Source organism: Heterodontus francisci, chromosome 8 (genome assembly GCF_036365525.1).
Source record: "Heterodontus francisci isolate sHetFra1 chromosome 8, sHetFra1.hap1, whole genome shotgun sequence".
NCBI classification, from domain to species: domain Eukaryota; kingdom Metazoa; phylum Chordata; class Chondrichthyes; order Heterodontiformes; family Heterodontidae; genus Heterodontus; species Heterodontus francisci.
In genome coordinates, this window is record NC_090378.1 from 84,163,842 (window position 1) to 84,187,488 (window position 23,647).

General features: G+C 45.6%; 1 protein-coding gene across 1 annotated transcript; it reads right to left on the reverse strand.

Moving 5' to 3' along the window:
• Positions 1-1,032: 1,032 nt before the first annotated feature.
• Positions 1,033-19,375, reverse strand: LOC137373224 (dual specificity protein phosphatase CDC14AB-like). Its single transcript, XM_068038077.1, has 5 exons — positions 19,042-19,375; positions 18,801-18,891; positions 18,391-18,466; positions 2,378-2,470; positions 1,033-1,104 (listed from the first exon to the last, which is right to left on the reverse strand). The coding sequence occupies exons 1-5, from the start codon at positions 19,085-19,087 to the stop codon at positions 1,033-1,035; spliced, it is 378 nt and encodes a 125-aa protein (XP_067894178.1). The 5' UTR covers positions 19,088-19,375.
• Between the last annotated feature and the right edge of the window lie 4,272 nt (positions 19,376-23,647).

Below are 23,647 nucleotides of genomic sequence, written 5' to 3' on the forward strand. Positions count from 1 at the left end.
ATCAACAATGCATGGTGTTCCAAGTTATGGAATACCATAAATTTCTCCACCTCTCTCCTAATTTAAGGTAGTCCTCAAAACCTCAAGCTTTTGGTCAAGTGACCCAATCTTTATTTGACTCAGGGTCCAACTTTGTTTGATAATGCTGCTGTTTTAGCATTGGGCTCCTTGGGATGTTTTATTATATTAAAGACACTAGATAAATGAAAAATGTTGTTGCAGCACTGCTCATGAAACTGCACTGCAGTACAAGTCACCACCTTAAGAACAGTAACCATCAGGTACTAGAGGTATGGTAGCATAGGGGTTGTGTTACTGGACTAGCAATTTTTTTTTTTTTTAATTATTTCATGGGATGTGGGCATTGCTAGCAAGACCAGCATTTGTTACCCATCCCTAACTGACCTTGAACAGAATGGCTTGCCAGGCCAGAGGGAAGTTAAGAGTTAGCCACATTGCTGCGGGTCTGGAGTCACATGTAGGCCAGACCAGAGAAAGAAGGCATATTTCCTTCCTTAAAAGGGCGCTGGTGAACCAGATGGGCTTTTACAACATTTGATGATAGTAATGGTGCCATGAAACTGAGACGAGCTTTCAATTCCACATTTCTATTAATTAACTGAATGTTATTATTTAATTTATATTCCACCAATTACCATGGTGAGATTTGAACCCATGTCCCCAAGGCAATGGCCTGGGCCTCTGGATTACTAGCCCAGTGACATTACCACTACACCACCGTCTCCCCATAATCCATAGGTCTGGACTAATGATCTTAAGGTAAGAGTTCAAATCCCATGACAGTAGTTGGGGAATTTAATTTATTAAATAAATCTGAAATATAAAGCTCGTATCTGTAATGGATAGCATGTAACTAACGTATTGTTGTAAAAACCCATCTGGTTCACTCATGCCCTTAAAGGGAAAGAAATCTACCATCCTTACCTGGTCTAGTCTATAAGTGACTCCAGAACCACAGCAAAGCGGTTGACTCAAATCCCCTCCGAAATGGTCTGGCAAACCACTCAGTTGTCAAGATGGCAGCTCACTACCACCTTCACAAGGGCAATTCAGAATGGACAATAAATGCTTGCCAGCAATACCCTGTAAATGAACAAAAAATAAAACTTCACACCTGAAGTTTTTTTTTAATTCTTTCATGGGATGTGGGCATCACTGGCAGGGCCAGCATTTGTTGCCCATTCCTAATTGCACTTGAGAAGGTGGCGGAGAGCCAGCTTCTTGAACCGCTACATTCCATCTGGTGCAGGTACACCCACAGTGCTGTTAGGAAGGAAGTTCCAGGATTTTGACCCAGTGACAGTGAAGGAACGACAATATAGTTACAAGTCAGGATTGTGTGGGGCTTGGAGGGGAACTTGCAGATGGTGATGTTCCCACATGTCTACTGCCCTGGTCCTTCTAGGTGGAAGAGGTTACGGGTTTGGAAGGTGCTATCAAAGGAGGCGTGGTGAGCTGCTGCAGTGCATCTTGTAGGTGGTACATACTGCTGCCACTGTGCGTCTGTGGTGGAGGGAGCGAATGTTTAAGAGGTGGATGGAGTGCCAATTAAGCGGGATGCTTTGTCCTGGATGGTGTTGAGCTTCTTGAGTGTTGTTGGAGCCACACTCATCCTGATTTGTGCCTTGTGGATGGTGGACAGGCTTTAGCAAATCAGGAGGTGGGTTACTCGCCACAGAATTCCCAGCCTCTGACCTGCTTTTGTAGCCACAGTATTTATATGGCAGGTCCAGTTCAGTTTCTGGTCAATGGTAACCTCCAGGATGTTGATAGTGGGGGAATTCAGCGAGGTAATGCCATTGAATGTTATGGGGAGATGGTTAGTTTCTCTCGCTGCAGATGGTCATTGCCTGGCACTGTGTGGCACGAATGGTTACTTGCCACTTATAAGCCCAAACTGGAACGTTGTCCAGGTCTTGCTGCATATGGACATGGACTGCTTCCGTATCTTTTTTTAAAATATTAAAAGATCCTAAAAAAGAGCAAGATAGACAGGCAAGGAGGCTTCATCACAGAATTTTGAGCATGGCAACTGAAGGGTGCGACAAATGGTGGATTGTACTGGGGGAGGGGGTAAAATGTACAATAGACCAGAGTTGGAAAAAAAGAGCTAGAGATAAAGAAAATGACAGGAGGGGTAAAGTGAAGCAATTAATGAAGAATCAAAAGGATACATGAAAAGTTATGGGTTAAAAAAAGTGCACAGAAGCTTTCAATATTTAGGCTGGGTACTGGTTTTGTGTTGAAACCCTTGCAGAGTACCTTTCATTGACAAGGCTTTCATAAAGAAAATAGTCAACTCCTTCAAAAAGCAGGGGATACTGAAAGTGAAGTATAAATAAAAAGCACCACTTACTGAATAGGCACCAATTAAAAATGCTGCATTAGCTCGTTTTCGTTGATCAAAGCTGGTGTAGTGGACAATCTTCTTTCTTGACAAAGTAAATGACTAAGGGGAAAAAATTGTTCATGTTAAATAAAATCCCATATAGTATTACAAAAACATATCTTCACAATAAATTCCTACAAAGCCTTGAACTTGGCTATTGTACTTTCCATCGCTCTGTAGACAATTACTCTACTGTATACATTTGTCTTCTGCAGAATCAAAATTAACCTTCCCAGAGAGATCCTGCATCTGATGTAACTACTTTGGCATTTTAAACCAGATACACAGCTGCATGATTTTTAGAACAAGCTCCAACCTTAGCAATTGTCCACTAGAAGATACAACAGGTAAAATATGTGTTCACCTCACTATCTTAAGTCTTGAACATAAGAAACAGGAGCAGGAGTAGGCCATTATTCGACCCTTCAAACCTGCCCTGCCATTCAATAAGATCATGGCTGATCTGCCCCAGACCTCAACCACTCTTTCGTGCCAGCTCCTCAACTCCCTGATATTTCAAAAATCTATCTACCTCCTCTTTAAATACTTTGTGATCTAGCCTCCACAACTCTCTGGGGTAGAAAATTCCAGACCCTCAGAAGAAATTCCTTCGCAGCTCAGTTTTAAATGAGTGTCCCCTTATTCTGTAACTATGTCCCCTAGTTCGAGATTCCCCCACTAGTGGGGGCATCTTCTCAACATCTACCCTGTTAAGCCCCTTCAGAATCGTGTACGTTTCAATAAGATCTCCCCTCATTTTTCTAAACTCTAATGAATAAAGGCCTAACCGGTTTAGCCGTTCTTGATAAGTCAACCCCTTCGTCCCAGAAATCAGCCTAGTGAATCTCTTTTGAACTGCCTCCAATGTCAGTATATCCTTTCTTAAATACGAGGACCAAAACTGTACACAGTACTCCAGGTGCGGCCTCGCCAACACCCTGTTGTAACAAGACGTCCCTATTTTTAAACTCCAACCCCCTAGCAATAAAAGGCCAAAATTCCATTTGCCTTCCTAGTTACTCGCTGCACTTGCATGCTAACTTGTGTTTCATGCACAGGAACACCCAGATCCCTCTGTGCTGCACTTTTTTGAAGTCTCTCTCCATTTAAATAATAGTCTTCCTTTTGATTCTTCCTACCAAAAGGTATGACCTCACACTTTCCTACATTAAACTCCATCTGCCAAGTTTTTGCCCACTAACTCAACCTATCTATATCCCCTTTCAATTTCCTTCTGTCCTCATCACAACATGCCCTCCCACCTATTTTTGTATCGTCAGCAAATATAGAAACATTAAACTCTGCCCCCTCCAAGCCATTAATATAGATAGTAAATAATTGATGCCCCAAGACTGATCCTTGTGGCACTCCACTAGTTACGTCTTTCCAACCTGAAAAAGACCCATTAATCCCGACTCTCTGTCTTCTGTGAGTTAACCGATCCTCAATCCATGCTAATACATTACCCCCAATACTGTGAGCTCCTATCTTGTGCAATAATCTTTTATGTGACACCTTATTAAATGCCTGCTGGAAATCCAAATACACTACATCTACAGGTTCCCCTTTATCAACTCTGCTGGTTATATCCTCAAAGAACTTTAGCAAAATTTGTCAAACATGATTTCCCCTTCACAAAACTATGTTGACTCTGTTTGATTTTTCTTTTCTAAATGTCCTGCTATTTCTTCCTTTTTAATGGACTCTAGCATTTTCCTAACAACCGATATTAGGCTGACTGGCCTATAGTTTCCTGCTTTTTGTCTCCCTCCCCTCTTGAACAGGGGCGTCACATTAGCGGTTTTCCAATCCGCTGGGACCCTCCCGGAATCTAGTGAGTTCTGGAATATTTCGACCAATGCCTCCACTATCTCTGCAGCCACTTCCTTTAAACCCTTGGATGTAGGCCATCAGGTCTTGGTGACTTGACTGCCTTCAATCCCATTAGTTTGTCAAATACTTTGTCCCTCGTGATAGAGACTGTTACAAGATCTTTGCCCCCATTAACTCCTTGCTTATCTGATATCTGTGGGATGTTTATAGTGTCCTCCACCATGAAGACCGATACAAAATATTGGTTTAAATTATCTGCCATTTCCCAGTTCCCCGTTAACAATTCTTCAGTCACATCCTCCAAGGGTCCCACGTTCACTTTAGCTACTCTCTTTTTATATACCCGTAGAAGCTCTTACTGTTTGTTTTTATATTTCTTGCATAATCAATTTTCTCCCCCTATTAGCTTTTCAGTCTGGTTCCTAAAAAAATTCCCAATCCTCTGGCCTACCACTAGTTTTCGCCACTTTGTATGCATTAGTTTCTGATCGGATACTCTCCTCGACTGTCTGTGTTAACCACAGGTGGTTCATCCTTCTCATTGACTGGGATAAATTTTTGCTGAGCGTTATGAAATATCTGCTTAAATGTCTGCCACTGCTCATCCACTGACCTCCCCCCATGTCTATTTTCCCAGCCTATTTTAGACAACTCTTTCTTCATATCTCTACAATTGCCCTGGTTTAAGTTGAGGACAATGGTTTGAGACCAGAGTTGCTCGCCCTCAAACGGAATTTGAAATTCTACCATGTTGTGATCGCTACCCCCTAGAGGATCCTTAACTACGATATCTCTTACTAATCCTACTTCATTACACATTACTAGATCTAAAATAGCCTGTCCCCTGGTAGGTTCTGCAACGTATTGCTCGAAGTAACAATTTGTCTTCCACATTACCTCTGCCAATCTGATTTGTCGAGTCAATATGCAGATTAAAAGCACCCAGGATAACTGTAGCACCCTTCTTGCACGCCTCCATTATTTCCCGATTTATACTTTGTCCTACAGTGAGGCAACTCTTCGCGGACCTATAGACTACTCCCGCCCATGACATCTTCCCCTTGCTAGTCCTATTTCCACACAAACTGATTCCACATCACAATCTATTGCACCTATATCACTACTCCCCACTGCACTAATCCCTTCCGTTATTAACAAAGCTACCCCACCTCCTTTTCCTTTTTGCCTATTTTTCCGGAACGAATACCCTTGAATATGGAGTACCCAGTTTTGGTCATCCTGCAACCACGTCTGACAGCTATCAAGTCATACTCATTAATTTCTATTTGTGCCAACAACTCATCTATCTTGTTACAAATGCTTCGTGCATTCAGATAAACAACCTTGAGCTTTGACGTTTTGCCATTATTATTCATTCTGGTTCTAAATTTCTTCTGCTTATATTTTCTGCCCCTTCCCGTCAGACTTGGATTACCGCTTGCCTCTTCACTATCCTGCACCTCTGCTCTCTCGTTTCTTTTTGCTTTTTTAAAAAAGTTCCCTTCAATTGAACCCTAACCCCCCCCCCCACTAATTAGTTTAAAGTCATATCTACAACCCGAGTTATACCATTCGCCAGGACACTGGTCCCAGCATGGTTCAGATGGAGCCCGTCCCAATGGAACAGCTCTCTCCTTCCCCAGTACTGGTACCAGTGCCCCATGAATCGGAACCCATTTCTCCCACACCAATCTTTGAGCCATGCGTTCACCTCTCTAATCTTATTTACCCTATGCCAATATGCACGCAGCTCAGGTAGTAATCTGGAGATCATTATAGCGACATAGTCTTCACGTAAAACAGAGTTAGGTTGGCATCAACAATGGGCTATATAAGGGCTGGCCTCGGTGAGGAACACAAAGGATCACTGACCCTTCAACAAAAAGTTGTTTTAAAAAAAAAAATCCAAGCCTTTAATTCATCTTAGTTAGCCATGTATCTAAATGGCATTTTCATAGTAAGAAATTCAGATAAACGCAGTACTTGTGTTTCCACATAAGCACAATTAAATACTTGCACACATAAATCACATGGTTGGCAGGTCACCAGCACCTTTCTTTTTAAATACAAATGACAGTAGTGCAAAAACTGCCTTGGATGCAGGAAAATTGCAAATTTGGGGGAGGAGTTATAATTATCCATGCCCAAAATTGTTGGAAGGTAATGTCAGACTGGTGCAAGAATCCCAGGTAAATGTGGAGAGGCATAATAAAATGGTGCAAGTCACTGGTGAAAGAAAGGGGGAACAAATTGTGCATTCAAGGGTCCCTACGATGCAGATGCAAAACTACAATGATGGAAATCCACAGGAAAATCTGTGCCCATGATTATTTATTTCCTCATTTTAGATTTTGAACATGGCCTTGTAAAGACTGGTTTCCTGTTTGCCAATGACTTTTCATGACCACTTTTAGCCCTCCTAACTCCTTGCTTAAATTCCTTCCTACTGTCTTTATATTCTTCAAGTGCTTCATCTGTTCCTAGCCTTCCAGCCCTTACAAATGCTTCCTTTTTCTTTTTGACTAGGCTCACAATATCCAGTGTTATCCAAGCTTCCCGAAACTTGCCAAACTTGTCTTTCTTCCTCACAGGAACATGCTGGTCCTGGATTCTAATCAACTGACGTTTGAAAGACTCCCACATGTCAGATGTTGATTTACCCTCAAACAGCCGCCCCCAATCTAAATTCTTCAGTTCCTGCCTAATATTGTTAAAATTAGCCTTCCCCCAATTTAGCACCTTCACCCGAGGACTACTCTTATCCACAAGTACCTTAAAACTTATGGAATTATGGTCACTGCTCCCGAAATGCTCCCCCACTGAAACTTCGACCACCTGGCCGGGCTCATTCCCCAACACCAGGTCCAGAATGGCCCCATCCTCAGTTGGACTATCTACATACAGTTTCAAGAAGCCCTCCTGGATGCTCCTCACAAATTCTGCCTCATCCAAGCCCCTAGCACTAAGTGAGTCCCAGTCAATATTGGGGAAGTTAAAATCACCCCTCACCACCACCCTGTTACCTTTACATCTTTCCAAAATCTGTCTACATATCTGCTCCTCTATCTCCCGCTAGCTGTTGGGAGGCCTGTAGTAAACCCCCAACATCGTGACTGCACCCTTCCTATTCCCGAGCTCCACCCATATTGCCTCACTGCATGACCCCTCTGAGGTGTCCTCCCGCAGTGCAGCTGTGGTATTCTCCGTAATCAGTAATGCAACTCCCCCACCCCTTTTACATCCCCCTCTATCCCGCCTGAAGCTTCTAAAGCCTGGAACATTTAGCTGCCAATCCTGCCCTTCCCTCCACCAAGTCTCTGTAATAGCAACAACGTACTTCCAAGTACTAATCCAAGCTCTAAGTTCATCTGCCTTACCTGTTATACTTCTTGCATTGAAACAAATGCACTTCAGACCACCAGTCCCGCTGTGCTCAGCAATATCCTCCTGCCTGCTCTTCCTCTTAGTCCTACTGGCCTTATTTACTATGTCCTCCTCATTTATTTCACTAGCTGTCCTACTGCTCTGGTTCCCTCCCCCCGCCACACTAGTTTAAACCCTCCCGAGTGACGCTAGCAAACCTTGCAGCCAGGATATTAGTGCCCCCGTCCTTCTTGTACAGGTCCCATCTGTCCCTGAAGAGAGCCCAATGATCCAGATATCTGAAACCCTCCCTTCTACACCAGCTGCTCAGCCACGTGTTTAGCTGCACTATCTTCCTTTTTCTAGCCTCACTGGCACAGGGAGTAATCCAGAGATTACAACCCCAGAGGTCCTGTTTTTCTTAAACTTACCACCTAACTCCCTAAACTCCCTCTGCAGGACCTCATCACTCTTCCTGCCTATGTCATTGGTACCGATGTGTACCACAACATCTGGCTGTTCACCCTCCCCCTTCAGAATGCCCCCTGTCCGTTCAGAGACATCCTTGACCCTGGAACCAGGGAGGCAACATACCATCCTGGAGTCTCTTTCACGTCCACAGAAGCGCTATAGAGTCCCCTATAACGATTGCTCTTCTGCGCTTTGCCCCTCCCTGCTGAACAACAGTGCCAGCCGTGGTGCCACTGCTCTGGCTGCTGCTGTTTTCCCCTGATAGGCCATCCCCCCCAACAGTATTCAAAATGGTATACTTGTTAGAGAGAGGGATAGCCACAGGGGATTCCTGCACTGACTGCCTGCCCCTTCTAGCGGTCACCCATCTATCTGCCTGCACCTTGGGTGTAACCACGTCTCTAAAACTCCTGTCTATGACGCTTTCCGCCACCTGCATGTTCCTAAGTGCATCCAGATGCCGCTCCAACCGATCCATGCGGTCTGTGAGGAGCTGCAACTGGGTACACTTCCTGCAGATGTAGTCACCCGGAACGCTGGAACCATCAAGAATGGGTATGAATAGCTTCACAAATGAATAGTCACAAAGGGTATGAATAGCTTCAACTCACAATTTGAAAACCTGCTTCACCATCAAGCAGCAGGTTATGGAAGTTTTATGATTTGTTTTGCAGTTATGCCAGCTAATGAAATGGGAGGCAGTGGCGTAGTACTATTGTTACTGGACTCGTAACAGAGACCCAGGCTATTGCTCTGGGGACATGGGTTTGAATGCCACCATGGCAGAAGTTGGAATTGGAATTCAATCAATAAATCTGGAATTAAAAGCTAGTCTAATGGTGGCCATGAAAACATTGTTATTGTCAGAAAAACCCATCTGGTTTACTACAGTTCTTTAGGGAAGGAAATCTGCTGTCCGACATGTGGCACCAGACCCACAGCAATGTGGCTGACTCTTATTTGCCCTCTGAAATGGCCAGCAAGCCACTCAGTTGTATCAAACCGCTACAAAGTCAATAAGGAATGAAACTGGACAGACCACCCGGCATCAATGGCAAACAGAGTCCTGTCGACCCTGCAAAGTCTTCCTTACTAACACCTGGGGGGCTTGTGCCTAAGTAGGAGTGCTGTCCCACGGACTAGTCAACCAACAGCCTGACACAGTCATATTCACGGAATCATACTTTACAGACAACGTCCCAGACACCACCATCGCCATCCCTGGGCATGTCCTGTCCCACTGGCAGAACAGACTCAGCAGAGGTGGCAGCACAGTGGTATACAGTCGGGAGCGAGTTGCCCTGGGAGTCCTCAACATCAAATCTGGACACCATTAAGTCTCATGGCATCAGGTAAGAGAGAGGCAAGGAAACCTCCTGTCGATTACCATCTACCAACCCTACAGCTGAAGAATCAGTACGCCTCCAAGTTGAACACCACTTGGAGGAAGCACCAAGGGTGGCAAGTGCGCAGAATGTACTCTGGGTGGAGGACTTCAATGTCCATCACCAAGAGTGGCTCGGTAGCACCATTACTGTCCGAGACCTAAAAGGACATAGCTACTAGACTGGGTCTGCGGCAGGTGGTTACAGATGCAGCTGTCCATGACAGTATTGGTGGAAGTGACCACCGCACAGTCCTTGTGCAAAGTCCCATCTTCGCATTGAGGATACCGTCCATAATTTTGTGTAGCACTACCACCGTGCTAAATGGGATAGAGCTCAAACAGATTTAGCAACTCAAGACCGGGCATCCATGAGGTGCTGTGGGCCACCAACAGAACTGTATTCAATCACAATCTGTAATCTCATGGCCCAGCACATCCCCCACTCTACCATTACTGCCAAGCCCAGGGATCAACCCTGGTTCAATGAAGAGTGCAGGAGGACATGCCAGGAGCAGCACTAGCCATACCTCAAAATGAAGAGTCAACCTGGTGAAGCTGCAACCCAAGACTACTTGCACATCAAACAGTGAAAGCAGCTTGCGATAGACAAAGCTAAGCGATCCCACAACTAACGGATCTGATCTAAACTCTGCAGTCCTGTCACATCCAGTTGTGAATGGTGGTGGACAATTAAAGCAACTAACTGGAGGAGGTGGCTTCACAAATTTCCCCATCCTCAATGATGGGGGAGCCCAGCACATCAGTGCAAAAGATAAGGCTGAAGCATTTGCAACAATCTTCAGCTAGAAGTGCTGGTTGGATGATCCATCTCAGCCTCCTCCCGAAGTCCCCAGCATCACAGATGTCAGCCATCAGCCAATTCAATTCACCCCGCGTGGTACCAAGAAACGGCTGAAGGCACTGGACACTGCAAAGGCTATGGGCCCTGACAACATTCCGGCAATAGTACTGAAGACCTGTGCTCCAAAACTTGCCGCACCCCTAGCCAAGCTGTTCCAGTACAGCTGCAACACTGGCATCTACCTGGCAATGTGGAAAATTGCCCAGGTATGTCCTGTACACAAAAAGCAGCACAAATCGAACCCGGCCAAATACCGCCCCATCAGTCTACTCTCATTCATCAGGAAAGTGATGGACGGTGTCGTCGACATAGCTGCTATTAAGCAGCACTTGCTTAGCAATAACCTGGTCAGTGATGCTCAGTTTGGGTTCCGCCAGGGCCACTCAGCTTCCGACCTCATTACAGCCTTGGTTCAAACATGGACAAAAGAGCTGAACTCAAGAGGTGAGGTGAGGTGAGGGTGACTGCGCTTGCCATCAAGGCAGCATTTGACAGAGTATGGCAACAAGGAGCACTAGCAAAACTGGAGTCAATGGGAATCGGGGGAAAACTCTCCACAGGTTGGAATCATACCTAGCGCAAAAGGAAGATGGTTGTGGTTGTTGGAGGTCAATCATCTCAGCTCCAGGACATCACTGCAGGAATTCTTCATGTAGTGTCCCAGGCCCAACCATCTTTAGCTGCTTCATCAACGACCTTCCTTCAATCAGAAGGTCGAAAATGGGGAGGTTCGCCACCGACGACTGCATAATGTTCAGCACCATTCACGACTCCTCAGATACTGAAGCAATCCATGCAGAAATGCAGCAAGACCTGAACAATATCCAGGCTTAGGCTGATAACTGGCAAGTTAACATTTGCGCCACACAAGTGCTGGGCAATGACCATCTCCAACAAGAGAGAATCTAACCATCTTCCCTTGACATTCAAATGGCATTACCAGCGCTGAATCTCGCACTAACATTCTGGGGCTTACAATTGACCAGAAACTGAAGTGGAGTGGCCACATAAATACCATGGTTACAAGAGCAGGTCAGAGGCTAGAAATCCTGTGGCGAGTAACACTTCCTGTCTCCCCAGTGCCTGTCCACTGTGTACAAGGCATGAGTCACGAGTGTGATGGAATACTCTCCACTTGCCTGGATAGCGTTGCTCCAACAACACTCAAGAAGCTCGACACCATCCAGGACAAAAGTAGCCCACTTGATTGACACCCCATCTACAAACAAACAAAACATTCACTCCCTCCACCACTGCACAGTGGCAGCAGTGTACACCAACTACAAGATACACTGCAGCAACGCACCAAGGCTCCTTAGACAGCACCTTCCAAACCCACAGCCTCTACCACCTGGAAGGACAAGGACAGCAGTTGCAAGGAAACACCACTACTTGCAAGTTCCCCTCCTAACCACACACCATCCTGACTTGGAACTATATCACCATTCCTCACAGTCACTGGGTCAAAAACTGGAATTCCCTTCCTAACAGCACTGCAGGTGTACCTACCCCACATGGACAGCAGTGGTTCAAGAAGGCAGCTCACCACCACCTTCTCAAAAGGCAATTGGGGATGGGCAATAAATGCTGTACTAGCCAGTGATGCTCAGATTCCACGAAAGAAAGAATGAAAAAAATACTTTCCATGCGACAGAATCAGATGTTGTGGGTGGTTAGTACACCTTCAGAAATCTGATTTCAGATCCGGCACAATGTGATGAGATCGCTGCATACTACCAGTCATTCATAAAGTTCGCTTGCAGCAGCCTCAATCCTGTTTGTGTGGTTGTGGGTCCATTGTACAAAACTGGCACTTTGAAATGAATGATCAGATGATGTTCATCATCTGAATAGATGGTAGTTGCTATTTTTAAAAAAAAAAAATTGCTAGAGTGCACCTCCAAGGTGAGCTTTCAAAATCAGAGTGTCCTACCACTGAAGACCTGGCAGTAGAAACATTATATATAGATTAGGGTGAAGTCTGGTTCCCAAATGCGGAAACAAATCACCCATGGTGCTATTACAGTTTGACAGTTCATACTTGGTTCCTTCTAGATGTCAAAGTATTAAAAAATGCAATCCACCTGGTTTGCCAATCCAAGTCACCAAATTAATACAAACAAGTACACATGTGGCAAATAGGATGTCTCCCATCACCAAAGAGGCTTTTGCTGCTCCCTGTCAAATGTCAAGCAAAAAACCATTACTTTGTCAAGGCTCAAGATAACTACCAATGCAATGGAAACACAAGTCACAAATTCAGGAGGAAAAAGTGTGATAAATTGGAATCAAATGGCTAAAAGTAGCATTAGCTGCCTGACCAGACTTTCCCTTGCAAGGGGCAAGACAATTACTGATAAGCAAAGAGCGAAAAATCAACCATAGCTATATGGGATACCAAGAAGGAGAAAAATTATGGTACAACACCTTCAAACGGGAACTGAAGCAACACAAATGTGCCTAACATCATTAGCCACTATAAAAAACATAATTGCAAAAATCTAGAAAAACATAAATCACCTTCACAAATCAGGATACATCTTTTAAACTTGATTATTGTATTATAAATGCTATGACTGAGGCGGGAGGAGTGCGCTGTTGGCTTGAATTGGCTGATGGCTGACTTCAGCCAAGTCAATTCAATTCACCCCGCGTGGTACCAAGAAACGGCTGAAGGCACTGGACACTGCAAAGGCTATGGGCCCTGACAACATTCCGGCAATAGTACTGAAGACCTGTGCTCCAAAACTTGCCGCACCCCTATACAGTGATAACTAAAAACAGTTTAATTAACTGGTTTTTTTTAGTTCTTAATTGAAAGTTTGGCATATTGGCCAAAGCAGGATCAACAGAATCCCACTACAGATGCATCACCATAGAAACTTTCATTTAAACAAACACAACCTACTTCCCCCACAAAATATTACATTGCAAGTTCCAAAAGGCATTCAGTACTCAAAAGGAATAATCTTTCCTGTTTCATTTCAGTGATATGTGCAAGTGGTAAAACACTTGCTTTAGGTGATTTTTTTTAAAATTACAGTATCAATTCTGTAATTTGATATACTCATTTTATTCCTTCGTGATTTCAATCACACCAGAGGCTAAACATTCTCCAGCATTTCCTGTTCTAGAGCTCACATCATTTCCACCTTTGCCCAACATCATCTTCCTTCTTTTGAACCACGTGTACATCTAATAGCGGATCTATCTCCCGACAGACGGAGCAGTTTATCCTTCAATTTAAATATGGCCGCACCATTTCCATTAACCATGAGTTATGGACTAAATATTTTACAAAGATGGGAATACTTTTAATCTTGCTAGTCAAATGTTAACTGCAGTATAATTACATCTGTAAGCCTTCACAAATATCAAAGCAGCAACATTCCTTTACATTGTAGCAACTCATCTTTGTTATAGCAAAATTCTTTATTACTTTGAAATCAAGCAAAATGTTTATGTAAAGCATGCGCTTGCTCCTTAACCCAAATCGATGTGGCATGAAGTATTATGCTTAAAATGGTATTACACAGAAAGGCAATGCAAACTTGGGTATCAAGATTAATGCTGATCTTTTGTCTAACTAGCCAAGAATCTTTTGTAATCCTGTCAAATCAAAAAAATCTTTTGTCATTTTAATATCACAACTAGCCACTCCACAGAACTATAGAAAAATTTTGGCACAGAAAGAGGCCATTCAGCCCGTCGTGTCTGTGCCAGCGGAAAAAAACTAGCCACCCAATCTAATTCCACCTTCCAGCACCTGGTCCATAGCGTTGCAGGTTACAGCACCTCAGGTGCATCTCCAGGTACCTTTTAAAAGAACTGAACCATTCCCGGCAGTGAATTCCAGACACCCACCTCTGGGTGAAAACGTATTTCCTCATGTCTCCTCCAATCCTTCTACCAATCAGCTTAAATCTGTGCCTCCTGGAAACTGACCTCTCCCCTAGGGGATACAGGTCCTTCCTGTCTCCTCTATCTAGGCCCATAATTTTGTACACCTCAATTAAGTCACCCCTCAGCCTCCTCTGTTCTAAGGAACACAACCCCAGCCTATCCAATCTTTCCACATAGCTACAACTTTCAAGCCCTGGCAACAATCTTGTACATCTCCTCTGTACTCTCTTCCGAGCAATTATGTCCTTGCTGTAATGTGGTGACCAGAACTGTACGCAATACTCCAACTGTGGCCTAACCAGCATTATATGCAGTCCCAGCATTACAGCCCTGCTTTTGAATTCTATACCTCGGCCAATAAAGGAAAGCATTCCATATGCCTGCTTCACCAATCTATCTACCTGTCCTGCCACCTTCAAGGACCGGAGGACATATACTCCAAGGTCTCTCACTTCTTCTACCCCTCACAATATCCTCCCGTTTATTGTGTATTCCCCCGCTTTATTTACCCTCCCCAAATGCATTACCTCACACTTATCTAGATTGAATTCCATTTGTTACTTTTCTGCCCACTCAACCAAACCATTGATACCTTTCTGGAGTATACGGCTATCCCCTTCATGGCCAATTTTTGTGTCATTAGCAAATTTCCCAATCATGCCTCCCACATTTAAGACCAAATCATTAATATATATCACAAACAGCAAGGGACTCAACACTGAGCCCTGTGGAATGCCACTGGAAACAGCTTTCCATTCTCAAAAACATCCGGCAACTACTACCCTTTGCTTCCTGTCCCTGAGCCAATTCTGGATCCAATCTGCCACATTCCTCTGTGTCCCATGGGCTTTCATATTACTGACCAGTCTGCCATGTGGGATCTTGTCAAATGCCTTACTAAAAGTCCATGTAGACCACATCCACTGCACTACCCTCATCAATCCTTCTTGTTACTAACTTAATTGAGTTTTTTTGAGGAAGATAGATATGACCTTCCCTTAACAAATCCATGCTGACTATCTCTAATTAATCCGTGTCTTTCTAAGTGGCAGTTTATCCTGTCCCTCAGAATAGATTCTAACAATTTACCCACTACAGAGGTCAGACTGACTGGCCTATACTTATTTGACCTACCCTTTGCACCCTTTTTAAACAATGGTACAACACTCGCAGACATCCAATCATCGGTAACTCTCCTGTATCTAGTGAGGATATGAAGTTGATCCTCAGCGCATCCACTATTTCCTCCCTGGCTTTAACAACCTGGGATGCAATCCATCCGGCCCTGGCGAATTATCCACTTTCAAGGATGTCAGACCCTCTCGTAATTCCTCTCTCATTATGCTTATCGTTTTTAACATTTCACACTCCTCCTCTTTAACTTCAAAATCTACACCAACCCTCTCCTTTGCGAAGACAGAGACAAAAAACTCATTAAGAACCCTGCCCATATCTTCTGCATCCACGCATAAGTTCCCTTGTACATCTCTGATAGGCCCTACCCTTTCCTTAGTTATCCTCTTGCTCTTAATGCACTGATAAAACATCTTTGGGTTTTCCTTGATTTTACCTGCCAATAATTTTTCACGTCCTCGCTTTGCTTTTCTAATTTCCACCCCTGCACTTTCTATACTCCTCTAGGCTTTCTAAAGATTTAAGATTTTTGTGATGGTCATAAGCTTTCTTTTTCTGCTTTAACTTACCCTGTAAGCTTCTAGATAACCAGGTGGCTCTATATTTGGCAGTACCACCCTTTATCTTAGTGGGGACATGCCTACGCTGTACCTGTAGTATCTCGCTTTTGAATGCCTCCCACTGGTTAGCCACGGATTTTCCTTCAAGTAGCTGTATCCAGTCCACTTTCACCAGGTCACCTCTCAGTTTCTTAAAATTTGCCTTCCCCCAATTTGTCCTTTTCCATGATTATGCTAAAACTTACTGTATTATGGTCACTATTCTCTAAAATAGTCACCCACTGTTACTTCCTCCACTTGCCCAGCTTCATTAACGAAGCTTAAATCTAGAATTGCACCCCCTCTCATTGGGCTTGTTATGTGCTGGCTAAAAATGTTCTCTTGAACAGTTCAAGAATTTTGTCCTCTCTGTGCCCTTCATAATGTTTGTATCCCAGTTGATATTGGGATAGTTGGAATCCCCAACTATTATTGCCCTATAGTTTTTGCACTCAGAAATTTGCCTACATATTTGTTCTTCTACCTCCCTCTCACTATTTGGGGGTCTCTGCTAAACTGTAAGTGACAACTTGAGATAATGAGATACAAAAATCTGAACATAAAACCAAACTAAATATAGCAGTATATCTGAACAACACACACTTGATGCTTTCATAGCTCCTCTGCTCAAGTCACTGACATTTATTTGTGCCATTTCACAGAAATGTCTTGTTTCCTTGGCACAAAATCAATTTAAAAGACAACAGAATTTTTTTTTTTTATATAATACACAGCTCATAAAAGTTAAAATGATCCAGTGACAATGTTGCTAAAGGAGGTCAATAGATGACCCAAATAATTACATTGACAATAAATGAGAGATACTCAGATCTGGGTCAGCGATAGGAGAATACTGGTTTTCACACAGCAGAAAGAATCTGTAAAGATACAAGCTCATACTAGTTATTACATTTTGTTTCCTGGGCATTTCTCAGGACATTCCCCGCACACTCCCCCCCCCCCAAAAAAGGTTTCCCTTCTTGCTACTATCTCTTTGCTTCCTTATCATTCTCATTTTTATATTCTGTGTCTGCATCTCTCAAGTCTCAAAACAACTGTCACCATTATCTACGTAATTTTCAGCATACTTTGGGAGTCAAATTTACAAATGTATGTTTTAGGTGACAGCTATCACTTTTCTATTGTTTTCCTTTAGGCTATAATAGAATTCTGATATATGGGGTTAAATTAGCCAAGTTACTTTCCTTTTAAAATAAGTGTACTATATTTCCTGAGCCTTTTGTTTACAAGGTTGCAAACAGTCATCTACCACCATTTCAGTCTCTATGTTAATCATACAGTCTCAATGTATGTCAGTGGCACATATTGCAATTAGTTCTGAAAGTCAGTACAACAATTGAAAATATTGTTCAGTGTGGAGCCCAGAAGTACTGAGGACAAGTGTAAATAAAGTCCAGCAAAGATGACCTGCAGTGAGCAGAGCTGGAGGTATAATTCAAGAGCCTTTGATAGGGACATCATCAAGAAAGATGGTTTGGTCTGGGATGGACAAAGTTTGAGATTACACTTTTATAAAATTATTTATGGGCATATAGTAGGGTGGGTGAGGAAACAGCATGCCAGCCAAATGACAGAAAAATGTTCTTATAAATTTAGTCAATTATGTTACTGAGCATTATTACTGCAATTGGTAATGATGAAGTTCAGCAACCTGATTAGATGCTATTGCCCTTTCAGCCAAAATCTGACTGAAATCTCAAACTCATTCACCAGTACCCAGTCTTTGAAACTGCGAGCCACAAGGCCATCTGAGTTGAAGTCCCATGAGACTTAAACTACAATTCACTGTACCAACTCATCTTCAACCTCTTCACTGCCTTTAACACTATTGTCATCCCACTTCTCAAATTTCAGCTAAATGTAAGCCTAAATCGAATCTCCTACTTACATGCCATCTGCACCCCATCACACTGGCTCACAAAATCACCAGGTCAGAAGACTTCAAATCCCTCATCATTTGGATAATATCCTTTAAATATACATTACAGCCACAACCACCATTCCTCCAACTGCAGATGAATGTCCAGCCTCCACTCCACAACAGGCACCTGATCTTTCAAATATGCCCCTCTCCTTCAGAATTCTTTCCCAAAAAAAAACACTTCATACCTTCAACATTTATGCCATCACCTCATTCCTACACCCCAAATTATTTTACTCTGTCCACTTCTTCCACTCAGAAATTGAGAAGTTTCTCTTAAATTAAGCAATGTTTAAAAACTAGCATTTTTATAAATTGCTGAGATGATCACCAAAGGTTCTCATACAACAGACAAAATTACTGCTCGAGTACTTGCAGCATTATGGTTTCTCAACAGTTTTTCCCCATACCTTTGTCATAGATTAAATATTAACAAAGACTTCACCTTAATTCCATAGAATAGACTGATTTCTCCATAGTACTTACTTTCAATTTCTTGTTAAGTTTGCAGCAATATCGATACAGTTGGGCCAGGTTTAATGGACCAAAATCTGCATAGAAACTGAAAAGGTACGCAATTAATTGACCTATAGGTGAATGAGAGGTAGAGATTCAATATTGTTTCTCATCAAATGTAGTGTTTCGATTGGAGAAGCCGAGAATCTGTCACAATACCCCGGCCAGTATAAATAAAATCACACACACACACTATCGTTCTTGGAGAATCAAACGCAACATATCTCAGGATGCTATTAATATGCTGATTTATTGCCCTTGTACCCCTATAAGCCCATTAACAAGCCTGCGCTCCCATGTTGTGCACAGTGCAGCTGAAGAGCTCCTTCACAACCTTGCAGAAACTTTCTGAACTCCAGCCGTTATCACCAGAAACTTACTTTTCGTACACCAGCTCCTCGTCAGTGCAGAAGTAATGTGTATTGACGGTACTTTTCGGCTTGTTTCTCAGAGTTGCGAAATACAAACGATCTAAATTCAAAAAAGAAATTTGCGGAAGATTTAAAAAAATTAAATCAATGTCAGCAGCAAAGCACATCCCACAGATCCAATCTTCCCCATAGCAGCAGCATGCACAGAGACACGGGTTGGTACTCACTCGAGTCCACGTCTCCAACTCACCTTTGCTGAACTCCGAGGCGCTGATCAACTCTTGTTCCTCGGCCATTTTAAGGATGGGAGGGGGCGGAGATGGTGCGCGTGCACCGGGTTGGTGGGGTCAAGTAAATGACGCGCGCGCCGGGGGGTGGGGGTGAAACAGCGCACGCCCGCGACGGTTCGAATTTCAAATCCTCTGAAGCGACAACCGCAGTCCCACCGAGACAGCAGTGCCCCGGCACTTCTTCCAAACCAGAGAAAAGTAGTCCACGTGCGCTGCCCAGCGGCCTGTCCTTGGCACCCAGCCCGCCTTCCTCCGCGGCTCCTTGCCGTCACCTCAAGCCACTCCGCGCTTCGCGGTCCCCACAACAGTCAACAGCAAGTCACATGCCAGTTGCCTATCGTTACCATGACAATCGCTCAGCCAATCACCGGATCAGAAAACTTTTTTTAAAAAAGGGCGGGGCAACGAACGCTGGCGCTGGTTCACCTGCAGGGGGCGCCCCGTGAGAGCGCTCACCCAGGAGCAGCTTACTGTGCTGCTCTCTGAATTTAGGATGAGTCGTGTTGGATGAGAACCAGGGTCACTCCAACCCAGATTCAGACAGCAGCCCAAAACAAGTGTAGTATCTGTTCTTATCAGTGCTTATTTGATTGAGAAGAGACCATGATCATTGCCTTTTGATCCTGGGGAAGCTTTGAGTAAAACGGCTATAACCAATTTTCGAGCTTCGGGCCAGGGAGTGCGCAACACCGTTCGGGTGGTCGTGAAGGACAAGGAAGGAGATGCACCGGTCGATCGCACCTTCTTCATCAAGAAAATTCTCTTCGATTGCTGCGGATTTCAAGCGACGGACGTCTTCTGCCTGCAGGATTTCCCCAGCAGTGGATACTTCGACGTGACGTTCCAGAACGTGGTGGGATGCATCAAGTTCCTGAAGGCGTTCAAGGAGAAAGGGGACCGGGCGCCACTGTCGATCCTCACAGCGGAGCCGCTCTTCACGCTTCCGTCACAACGGGACCGGGTGGTGACGATTCACCTCTACAACCCCCATGTTCCGGTGGTGGATGTACTCACCTTTCTCGCCAGGTACGTCGAGGTGGCCGGCAGCAGCACTGATGTCAAGGACCCCTTTGGGATCTGGACCAGCAAGCGGCAGGTCAAGGTGACCTTGAAGGTAGATCCCAGTGGAGCCATCATCCACCCTCCCTCCAGCTTCGCTATCGGGGGAAGTCGAGGCTTCTTGGTCTACGCTGGGCAGCCCAGAGTTTGCCGCACCTGTGGCAAATCTGGTCACATGGCAGCCAACTGCAGCACGGTTGTTTGCAAGAACTGCAAGGAGGAAGGCCATCAGACCAAGGACTGTAAGCAGACTAAGTATTGCAACTTGTGCGGTGCGGCAGGCCATCTCTACAAGACCTGCCCCAAACGTTGCCTCAGCTATGCTCAGGCGGCAAGGTCCAAGGAAAGGCCGGGAGAAGGTTCGACGAAGGCGTCCGCTGTTCGAAAGGAGATCAGCAACCTTCTCCGCAGCGAGGAACTTCAACCTGAGAAGGAAGGGGAGGCAGCTGAAACCAACGACCCAGCACCTACCCAGCGCCCGGAAACCCCTCCTCCACAGACAGAATCAATGGAGGAGGAGGCAGCAGATGGACAAACAGGTCAGTGGCAAGTGGTCCAGAGGAAAACCACAAAGAAAAAACATCCCAAAGCCACCACCCAAACCAGTGGCAAGAGGAGGCTCTCTTCTGAATCAGACTGCAACAATTCCTCTTCACTGGACGGGGAAATGCTGGAACGACAGCCCCTTCAAAAGAGGCGGCAGAACTCCGAGATGGATGATAAGGCATCCCAGCCCCCGGGCACTGGAAGCTGTGATGGGCCCGGCGTGCCCCAACCCCAATGCCCCACACGTAACGACGTGGCCAACGCATCTCAGCTCCGGGACAGCGGGAGCAAAGACACGTCTGGCGCACCTGAGCTCTGGGAGACCGGGAGCTGTGATGTTTTCGAGGAGGAACAGATGGAAGCAGCTGAGGACAACCCAATGCTCTCTGCCTACAAGACCCCCCCGATGTCACCCGAGCGGCACAACCCCTGCATGAAAAATCAGGAGGGGTTTCTGAGCCCAACCAACGTGAAACTGCTTGCGCACACGATGGGTATGCAGGAACATCCCGAAGGACTGGGACTAGCGAGGACAAATGGTATGGGAAGCAACAACTAATTTTTAGTTAAAAATGGGTGTAAGAATTGCTTCCATTAATGTGCGTAGCATTAAATCTAGTACGCGATGTGTTTCAACCTTGGATTACCTCGCCAAGGTCAAAGCTGACCTACTGTTTCTGCAGGAGTGTGGAATACCACACCTCAGCACCTACAGGCAGTGGTCGCGATGGTGGTCCCACGGGCCATCGATCTGGTCGGGGGGTAATGACTGCCGCTCCTCCGGCCTGGGTATTCTGCTGCGGGGAGGTAACTTCACCATCTCCGAAGTTAAGGAGGTGGTGGGCGGCCGCCTCCTCATAGCAGACGTGATGTACAACAACGCTCCGCTCCGGTTGATCAACGTGTACGCCTCGGTACAACGCAGCGAGCGGCTGACTGTCTTCCAGCAGCTTCCACTGCTGCTGGCGACGTCCAGGCCGGTCATCCTAGACGGTGACTTCAACTGCATCATCGATGCGGCTGGACGATCTGGCAGTGACAACAGCAAACTGGACGCTACGTCCAGATTCCTAATAGAAACAGTTAAGGATGCCAAAGTGCACGACGTCTTCAGCAAACCTGCAGACGGAGCGCAGCGCAGATACACATGGTCAAGATCGGACGGGTCTGCCCGTTCCAGGATTGACTTCCTGTTTGTGTCCCGTGCTGTCACGGTCGGATCCACCGACGTCAAGCCGGTGTTCTTCTCCGACCACTGCCTCTTACTGGCCGACTGTCACTTACAGGACGACCAGCGGGTTGGCAGAGGGACGTGGAAGCTCAATGCGACACTGCTGACCCCAGAGAACGTTGAGGAACTCAAAAGGGATTACAATGGTTGGAGGACTGTGAAACCCCTCTTTGAGTCTCCAGTTCACTGGTGGGAAGCGATTAAGGAGAACATCAAGAGGTTCTTCATCCACAAAGGTGTTCAGAAGGCGAGAGAGAGACAGAGGGAACTGTCCCGACTCCAGAAAATTATGCAAAATCTACTCCGGTTGCAGTCAATGGGGGTCGAGGTCAAGGAGGACCTCCAAGAGGTGAAGAGCCAGCAGGCCTCGCTCTTTGCCAAGGAGGCCTCCAAGATCATCTTCCGGTCCAGAGTCCGCTCCATCGAGCAGGATGAGACGTGCTCGCGTTACTTCTTCCAAAAGGTACACAGAGAGAGCTCTGTTATCAGCAGCCTGAAGGAAGAAGATGGCTCGGTAACGTCTTCGCAGTCCGACATACTAAGGATCAGCAAATCCTTTTATGCTGGGCTGTATGACGCGAAGCCCACAGACAGCAGAGCCTCCCAGTCCTTCCTGTCATCTATCACAGAGGTCCTAGATGACAGCAGGAGGGAGAGACTGGACAAGCCGCTAACTCTGGACGAGCTGACAAAGGCCGTCGAGTCTTTCGAGACGAGTAAAACCCCCGGGAGCGACGGCTTACCGGTCGAGTTGTACTCGGCCCTGTGGGACTGGGTCGGCCCGGACCTGCTGGAAGTATACGAGAGTATGCTCCTGGCCGGCAGCATGTCAGAGACCATGAGAAAAGGCATCATCACCCTCATTTACAAGCAGAAGGGGGAGAGGGCAGAAATCAGAAATTGGCGGCCCATCTCACTGCTTAATGTTGATTACAAGATTCTGTCCAAAGTCATAGCCAGTCGAGTCAAGTCTGCTCTGGAGTTGGTGATTCACCCCGATCAGACCTGTACTGTACCCGGCAGGAAGATCTCTGATAGTCTCGCGCTACTCAGGGATACGATCGCCTACGTACGGGACAGGAGGGTGGACACCTGCCTCATCAGCCTGGACCAGGAGAAGGCTTTTGACAGGATATCGCACACCTACATGATGGACGTGCTTTCCAAAATGGGGTTTGGGGAGGGAATCTGCAATTGGATCCAACTGCTCTACACAAACATCAGTAGCGCAGTGTCAATCAACGGGTGGGAATCTGAAAGTTTCCCGATCAAATCTGGAGTCAGACAGGGCTGTCCTCTGTCCCCGGTCTTGTTTGTTTGCTGTATTGAACCCTTTGCTGAGTCTATTAGGAAGGATGCGAGCATAAGAGGGGTGACAATCCTAGGCAGCGGAGGCACTCAGGTCAAAACCTCCCTGTACATGGATGACGTCGCCGTCTTCTGCTCGGATCCGCTGTCCGTGCGCAGACTGATGAGCATCTGCGACCAGTTCGAACTGGCCTCGGGAGCCAAAGTTAACCACGGCAAGAGCGAGGCCATGTTCTTTGGGAACTGGGCTGACCGATCCTTTGTCCCCTTCACCGTCAGGTCAGATTACCTGAAGGTGCTGGGGATATGGTTCGGAAGGGCCGGGGCGTGCACCAAAACATGGGAGGAGCGAGTAGCCAAGGTACGACAAAAGTTGGGCATGTGGGGGCAGCGATCTCTCTCCACTGTGGGTAAGAACCTGG

Coding starts and splice junctions, on each gene's coding strand:
- LOC137373224 (XM_068038077.1), bottom strand. CDS start 19,087: ATGGCCGAGGAACAAGAGTTGATCAGCGCCTCGGAGTTCAGCAAAG. Junction 18,892..19,041: donor CGCCTCGGAGTTCAGCAAAG/GTGAGTTGGAGA, acceptor TTTTGAATTTAG/ATCGTTTGTATTTCGCAACT. Junction 18,467..18,800: donor GAGGAGCTGGTGTACGAAAA/GTAAGTTTCTGG, acceptor GTACCTTTTCAG/TTTCTATGCAGATTTTGGTC.